At 38.5% G+C, this 9,011-nt stretch overlaps 1 protein-coding gene across 1 annotated transcript in view; it reads right to left on the minus strand.

The window, feature by feature from the left end:
- Nucleotides 1–6,636, minus strand: part of LOC124869051 (membrane-associated guanylate kinase, WW and PDZ domain-containing protein 3-like) — a 41,045-nt gene extending 34,409 nt beyond the window's left edge. Inside the window, exon 1 of the mRNA XM_047366762.1 lies at nucleotides 6,473–6,636. Coding sequence (XP_047222718.1) covers nucleotides 6,473–6,555 — 83 coding nt within the window. The 5' untranslated portion in view covers nucleotides 6,556–6,636. The remainder of the gene's footprint in view (nucleotides 1–6,472) is intronic.
- Between the last annotated feature and the right edge of the window lie 2,375 nt (nucleotides 6,637–9,011).

Raw genomic sequence — 9,011 nt, forward strand, 5'->3', positions numbered from 1 at the left:
TAGGGAAAGATTTATGATCTGAACGTTTGTCATTTAATGAAGTTTGGTTTTGTTTGTGTTGAACTCAGCTATCTTAGTGCTAGCAGGCTATCTGCTACACACGTGCTCAGTTTTGTGTTCTTTGTATGTATTTAAAGTTAAGACAAACTTTACTTGAAGGGTGATTTTAAACAGAAGATTGATCATAACGCGCCGTCCGCGCTTATGCATTTGAACCCTTTTATTAACGGTATTTTAAAGGCGTGTGTTTGATTCTGGTGCTAAGCTATAAACTTTTTTGTTAGCTTTAACTGCTAATAGCTAATGAAACACCATTAAGCCCCATTTCTCCAGAAAGGTTTGGCTCTTTTCCAAAATATTCCCTTAATAATATTTCTTTAAATATTATTTTAATAAACAAAGGGAGCTTAATGAGACCCCGTTGAGAAATAGTCATCCAGAAGGTTGGTTTTATTCAGATCATTCTTTAAAACATTATTTCATTAAAATAATATTTTATCTGATCTTGCATTGTGAATGGTTGTCTAAAGGTATACTGATTATTGCCAAGTTGGTTCCAAGACTAACTTAACTTCATTTCCAGATTCTTCAAGATAATCCTTGGTTCTCAAACATAAACATTGCATGGTAATGTTGCATCACTCCTTCAGTCATGATTTTCAATCGTCTTTAATCAACTTGTTTATATTGTACATAGCCCATTGGTCTTCGTTATTCTTTAATTCTGCTTGGTAGTTTAGTTGGATTGTTTTAACATAGTAAAGAGTTTGTTGATTGAAATATGTTAGACTTTGAGTTGACTTATTTTTGCTAATAAATTCTTGTATTTTAAGAAATTGTGTGAATTCATTCCATGTGTGTGCAGAGTTTTGCTGTTCAATAATGTCAGAGATCGCCTTACTTGGCTGGTATTCACAGGACAACCCTTAACAGACCGAAATATTATTTGATAAAATATGAATATTAAATAATATATTCAGATTCATAATCACAACAATATATATTTTCTTTAAACCTTCCTAACACTGAACGAAGGTCCTCTGGTCACTGAAACTTGTGATGAAACACTCTGCTGCTAATCCTACAACATTTTTCTCTGTTAGTTCATAGGGTCAGCCAAGTAAAGCATCTTAAATAACCAGAGGTCCTAAATTCATTTAAAATGAAAAACTAGTGGCGAGGCAATCAGATGAAAAAGAAAATCCAGAGAACTCTCCCAATGCGTTAACGTCTCCTTTTATATGCATGCTCTGACATCTTCCTCCCAACATTAACACTGGAACGCACAAGCAACATGGGGTGTTGTAAACCTCACTGATGCGCGCTCACTTTCAAATCTAGGGCACGGGACTGCTCAACACAAAACAGATAGCATAGACAGATTTAGAAAAAAAAAAGATTAAACATGTGTGAGCTGAGGAACACACAAAAATATCCCCTTTCTGTCACTTACAGAGGCATTTTGCTCGCTAACACATTTAATCAGAAGATAAAAAGCAGATAAGTCTCAAGCACATGAAATAAAAAGTACATTCGTTGAACTCCATATTCCCCTTCTACAATAGTGTGTGATTTACCTTAACATCAACTAAAGCTGCTCTGGTGTTGACCACAAAAAGATTTAATCAATGATGAGCGCAAATGTTCTCAGACACACCTGGAAGGATAACACCAGCCTACTGATGCTCCCTCTGGGGAAACTGTATATTTAGAGTCAGGGGATCAAGGTCAAGGCAGGGGGCAATGCAGCATAGTATTGTGTACACCTCTATTTTTTTTTTGCAGAAAACCGCTGTGACAACAGGTCATTTTCTACAGAGCCTCACAAAGTATTCCTACCCCTTGAACTCATTTTGTCTCATCACAACCACAAACTGCAATGTATTTTATTGGGATTTTATATAGTGAAGAAAATGAAAAATGTTTTTTTTATTTTATTTTTTTCAAATAAAAAACTGAAAGTGTGGAATGTATTTGTATCTATTCCCCTTTACTCTGATAACCCTAAAAACATTTTTAACTTATCGCCTTTAAAAATACCTAATTAGTTAATAAAGTGTAATTGTTTGTAATTTAATCTTAAATATATACAGCTGCCTCACACATCTGGTCAGGAATAAAGTTGTGGAGAGGTTTAAAACAGGGATAGGTTATAAAACTACATCCCAGCTTTCAACTTCTCACAGATAAGCAGAAAGACTCTGACACCATTGCATACCTATGAAATCATGGCCGTCCAACTAAGATGGTGATGGCTGTTGATATGGGCCACATGGGCAGTTGCCCAGGGTGGCATTAGAAAGAAGGGCGAATAAGCACAGTCAAAGAAAACATGTGGAAGATTGTGGCCAGATAAGATCAAAATTAAACTTTTTGACTAACATGCAAAATACTTTGCAAGGCAAAAAACCAATACTGAACATCACCCTGAACACATCATCCCCATTGTGTAGCACGTTGGTGATGACATTATGCTGTGAAGATGCCTCTTTTAAGCAGTTCAGGAGAATTTGGTATGAGCTAAATACAGAGCGATCCTTTGGGAACATACAGCCAGAGCTACAAAGGAATTGTTCAGATAAAAGCATATTCATGTGTTAGAGTTCCCAGGTCCAAGTCTAGACTCTGAGGCTTTAGATGTGCAAAAGTGGTACACACATGCCAAAAAAGGCTTGCTTCCACAAAATACTTACTCAGGGGTCTGAATATAAATAAATCCACTCCTTTCAGACTTTTTTGTGAAAAAGAAAAATTGAAAACCATGTGTTATTTTCCTTCCACCTAAGAATTAGTCACAATTTTATGTTGATAAATCAAATAAAATCCCAATGAAATACAATATTTGTGGTTGTAATAATGAGTCAAATTGCAAAAAAGTTCAAGGGGTGTGAGTACTTTTGTTGAGTAACTAAATGCGTTACACCACTCACTGAGATCCCAGATTAGCTCTCATCAGGACGAGGTGGCGTTTTAATTAAACAGAGCAGATCGGCTCCTTGACTGTCTGATGGATAAGGGAGGCAGGGATAGGCGAACACAGCAAGAGAGAGAGATTAGAAAAATTAAAGGTGAATAAAACAGAAAATAGATCCAGTCCGGGAGGAAAAACAGAAGAGAATAAACACATGGAGGGATGCTGTAACCACATAAAAGAACAGCTGATATCATAATAACAAAATAATAATTCACAAGTGAATGGGGAAAAGATTCAGCTTTCTATAATGAGCGTTTTTGTGAGGTCATAGTTTTGTAACCTAAGCAGGCCTTTGAGCGTGCACGTGTGGTTGTGTGTGAGTAGGAAAGATACTGCTGATTCAGTAGGGATAGATGAAGGTGACCCTCTCCTGCTCCTGCTGCCTGTCCCTCCTCCTGATATTGATCCCAGTTGTCCAACTCAGATCTTACTCAAGGATACACTCATTGCCTCCTTGTTATTTCAAAGATGAGTGTGTGAAAGCTGCAACTCCATGCCTGGTTACTGAATAGTTGCTGATCTGCATGCAAAGTTAGAGTAAACCACTTAATGTTAATGCTTCAGTTGATCAAAACAGTCTCTAAATAGGGTTGCACATGGGCCACGCTTCTGGCTTAGATGTGTTGCTGTTGTTTTTGTTTTTATACCAGACTGCACACAAAGAGTTGAGAACTAAGAATAGAGCAAGCTACAACTGCAGAATTCAAATGCAGTGGCTGGGAGCAAAGGTTTAGACCACAGATGGGAGAATGTGCCAGCGTAGACCTGCACTGTCAAGGGTAAACTACCTTACACACACCACACAGACACACACACCTGCATGCTTTCACCTCACCACAAAACAGCAGCATGAATATGCATGATGCCGAAGGACGCAGGAGAAACATAATTAGACAATCAACAACTCCCAGATGACACGCATTACTACGACAGACAGGATGTGCCCCTCACTTCATCCTCCCCTCTTGTTAGCAGTAAAAAGGGGAGTCGTGGTTATACGCCAACATGAATTTCCACTTACTAGTGGCTCAAACTTGGGCTGAGAGCTGGAATGAGGCAGAAGGCAAACAGAGAATAAAAGCCAGAGGTTCAGCCACTGCTAAAGTAACAGCAGTGGCTAAGCTCATAGAACAAGACGTGTGAGAAGGATGAGAGCTGCATGTAATAACAATTCAAAATCACATATATCTCCTTCACAGATAAATGAATTACATTTTATTAGTGGCAATACCTTGAATGTGCTTGAAATTCAGAGCATTGCCCATGCACGAACAGGTCAGGGTCTGGCATGCATCATTTTGGAACAAGCTCCTGGTTTCAAACCAAGACACACCCTAAACCAACAGCGACACACACACACACACCACACTGTCACACTGAAAGTGCTGCAAGGCTCTTGTGCATGCACACACACCTGGCTGTGAAGTACAGAGTACATTTGAATGTGTGAGTTATTACTGGATGTATGGGAGCAGGTGTTTTGAACAAAGGCTTCTGTTTAGGTTTCATTAAGGTCATTTGTGGAGGAGATTGGAAATTTAAAACAAAAATAGGAAAGGGATTAGAAAAGTCACACAAGCTGTTAAAGCATTCAGATGCACTAACACAATCAGGGACAGTTCTTAAACAAATGGTGCCCCTTAAACAAAGGATGTGCCCCTTCCTATGAGCCCTATAACACCCTTTATATATATATAGATTGTTTTCTCAATGCTTGTAGCATTGAGTTAGCTTCAATTTTGTGTCAACTACAAATCAAAATTTTTAAATTCCTTTCATCTTTTCAGCTGATACTGTCACTTAATTTTTTTTTTTTTTTATGGCTGTGCTGCCTTCTTTATATCATTCAGAAAACATGTTTCTCAAACAGTGCTTTCAAAATAATAAAGGCCTTTATTAATATTATTATTATCATTATAGGGTTCCTGTGTAACAATAACACATTGAAAATACAACTTCTATGTGTTTCAACAGATGATTTTTTTTTTTTTGTTCCTTTTCAAATCTGTTTCTCAGAAAATTACAACTCAGGTACAACACAGCAAATAATGGAATATTGTCAAAATTTTGAAAAGGCTCATTTGTCAGAATAAGAACACCTTTTGTAAATACCAACCTTTAAGCAATTATTAAACAATTTAATTTCCACAGGCCTATATTTCTATATTAAAATGTTTTTATTGGTCTGATGTAATAATATAATCTTCCAATATATTAAATGTTGTAGTTTCATTAGCTGTAAACCAGAATTATTATAATCAATGGAAATAAAGGTTTGAAAAACAGGCGTCTGTGTGTAATAATCTGTATAATGTGTTTCACTTATTGAATTTAGTTACTGAAATAAATGAACTTTTCTGTGATATTCTACGTTATTGCACAAGATCAAAGAAAAATGATTTTTCAGATAGAAAAATCAGCCTACTAAAAATTATGTCCATGTACTGCACCGTATATGCAATCCAAAAATATTGGTGGTCCTTTTGCATGAATTCTTGCATGAATGCGGCATGGAACCAACAGCATGGATTTGATCAGCATAGGTTGCTTTCATAGTGGCCTTCAGCTCATCTGCATTGTCAGGTTTGCTGTCGCTCATCTTCCTGCAGACAAACTCCATTAACTCTCTTTGGGCTTCAGGAGTTAGCTGGCCAATCAAGAACAGCTATGCTATACTTGATATTTACCAGGTTATCCTTGCTGCTTAAGAACCTCTTTTTAACCAGATTTTTTTCTTTCCATTCAACTTTCTACTAATGTATTTAAAGGGTTAAGATACAACTCAGATTACCTTATCTATAGGTTTTAAGCAAGTGGTCATGTTTTTTCAAGCAACAACCCATAAAGTTGACGTGGGAGATAGACAGTGCTAACAGGGAGGTCTGGAGAATAATTTCAGGTAGTGTGTGTTTTCACATCTAAATATTTTTTATTGTGCTTCAAATAATCTCAGTTTACCATTAAAAAATTCAGTTCGGGTTTTTTACATTTTAAGTAAAAGATGATCAAATGCAGTCAAGATTCCCAATAACAGTGTAAAAAAGTTTTAAATCAGACCTGCTTTCTACAGCCTGATTGTCCTAAACCGCTTTTACTAGGCTTAACATGGAGGGTAACCAGTCCTTTACTGAGTGGACATGCAGATGAACAATAAAAACTTCTTCTAGGTGCTACTGATAATAACCTAAGGGCTGGTGACGAGACCCCACCGCCCCCACCACCCCAAAGTCGTGCAGCCATGAGTGGAGAGCCATATCACCCATATCAAATTCACTAAACAAAACCACTTACATGTAGCCTACATACACAAACTAAATCAGCTGCAAAAGAAACTCTCATCCCAAACATGGCTGACTTTTTTTCAGAAGCAAACTCACTACAGACACCATGCTGTCAGTCACACACTCCCTCACTTGGAAACAAACACGTATAATTGGATTTCTCACAACAGATTATCATATTTCTCATATTTAGTCATAAAAAAAGAAAAATACTGACCTGCCATGCCGCTGACACACACACATTCTCTTTAGGCAGTTCAGCCTTTCAAAGAGGATCCGTTTGAACGCGTCTATATACATTGACCCTGTTGAGGTTAAAGAACAAGCCAGCACTTTAATATTTTGACGAATCGCTCGGTTTGAAAAAGCAGCAGCAGCAGCAACCAGAGCGTCCTGATAAATGATGAGGGGAGGCGACCACCGCAGTCAAACCCAAGAGAAAGAGAAAGTCAGACACGATGTGCGCGGCTGACGGGATGTTTGGACGCTACTGATGCTCTGAGAGCTCCGTGGTGATCTTGTGGAGAGGGAGAGCGGAGAGAGAGGGAAACAACATGCATGCACACTATCAGGCAAATCTGACAGCACCGCTTATAATGTTAGAGCAGCTGCTGCACAGTTGGGAGCAAACAGCGTGCAGGATGAATGGGCTTGCTCAGAAGGAGCTATTTTAACTTGTGCAATTTACAGAACAATCAATTTTACCTCCATATTTGCTGTCCCCGCCTCAGATCCTTATTTCTCCCAGACCGCACCAGGTATTGAAGCGTATATTTCGGTGCAATAAAAGTAGACGAAATTACAAAAAAAAAACATAAATATCAAGTAAGACTGCTTTAAGTTTGAGGAAAGTAAAGATGCTCCTGAACTTGTTCCCAGACGCATTACTGCAGAAAACGGTGCTTTTGGTAAATAGAATAAAACTACTACATGCGATTAGGGTGATGATCCTGACAGGTTCGCTGGCCGAATAGAAACAATGACACATCAAATGAGAAGGTTATTATAAGGAGTTCTGGAGCAAAGAGGGGGGAGGAGAATAAAAAGAGTTAAAACACCGCCCCCACCAACCCAGTCTATCTATCTGAAACCTACCTGCATCAACAGCATCGCTTTCTGCTTCATTTTTGCTTCCGGGACTAACAGGCGTGAGAACAAGATGAAAACTTGAGTTTTTCCCAAAACATGATATGCACTGGGCCATGTAATCAAGTGGTAAAGGTGACTGACTGACATAAAGCGATGTTTTCGTCATATATCTGGGAATTTTGTATTTAAAGAACACGAAACTTACATAAGAACTGCATGTGCATCTTAAAAAATTTAAATATTAATAATAAATACATTTATTTCTAAAAGTGAGCATCATAAATAGCTTAATCACGCACAGAAATTAATATATTTCAATCCTTTACTTCTATTAGCTAGAATGATTATGGCATGCAGCGAATGAAAACCGAAAATGGTTTCTCCGAGAATTTGTAAAACTAAAGGTTATGTATGGCCATGACTTGACAGTTGTCCTGCAAACAGTCACTGATACCTTTCAAAAGGGAGGTAAGCCTCAAAAATGAATTGCTAAAGAAGCTGGTTTTTCATACAGGGCTGTATTCAAGGGTAATAATGGAAAGTTAGGTGGAAGGAAGAAGTGTAGTGTAGCCCCTGTTCTGGGCTACCCTCCAAGAGGGGGGGGGGGTGACCGCGGATGTGGCTTCGCTTCAGGCCGGCCGGCCAGCACCTCAGGCCTCTGCTTGGGGAGTGATGTGCCCTCAGGTCTGCTGGATGGTTTCTGTGTGGCTCTCGACTGCTCTCCTCTGGGGTGGTTCCCAGGTTCCCGTGCTCTGGGGGGGGCTTTGGATGTCTGTGGCTCAGATCTCCTTCGTGTCTGTCTCAGGTCCAGGGAAGCAGGTCTGTGACTCCTCACACTCACTATCACACATTTTTACGGAGAAACCTTATAAACACAAGTGCACTCACACACCCACAGGTGTTTAGTTTCAGGTGTTGACAGATACACGGATGTTATATATCGAGCCGCAGTTACCACTAAATACATCTTGCATTCATTAGTACCGTGCATTTTTCGGTAACATTCCTGTTGTTATATATGTTTCTGCATATGTAGAAAAGGTGTTATTGTATTCTCTTCATCCTTCTTTCTCTCCTCATTCTTCTCTCCTTCTCTCCCTTTTTCCATTTTGCCCCACCTGTGTCTTTTTCTTGCTTCTTTTCCTTTTCTTTTCCGTGTCCATTGCATTTGAAATAATCCCAAAAACAGTTTCTAATAAAGTTTATTTTATAAATATCTAGCGGAGCATTAAAGCGTTAGCCGTAATGCTCCACTTGTGAAAGTAAATGTTCTGGGCTTCTTGTCGGACAGGACACCGTAAAAAAAAAAGCAGCCTGGGACTTCTTCACACTTCAGAAGAGTCAGCTGATCAGCTCCATGCAGTAATTCAGGCAAATACACATATACAAATAATATAAAGACACAATCTCCCACTTATATTTGATTAAATGTAGCTTTGTAAATAAACAGCTTCGTGGTTGAATTTTGGACACAACTGATTAGTCTAACAGGACATTAAAGTCCACAGAATGGCTGATTTAGGGGCTGTCAAGTTTCTGGCAGGACTGGATTCTTCAGTCATTTAGTTTATTTCTTCAGTTGGGCAGCTTTGGTTCCTCAACTAAATAAACTACATCTAATTTTTTAATAACATTTTATATTTCCTTGTTCAATATTTGAGACAAAC

This window comes from Girardinichthys multiradiatus, chromosome 1 (assembly GCF_021462225.1).
Source record: "Girardinichthys multiradiatus isolate DD_20200921_A chromosome 1, DD_fGirMul_XY1, whole genome shotgun sequence".
NCBI lineage: Eukaryota > Metazoa > Chordata > Actinopteri > Cyprinodontiformes > Goodeidae > Girardinichthys > Girardinichthys multiradiatus.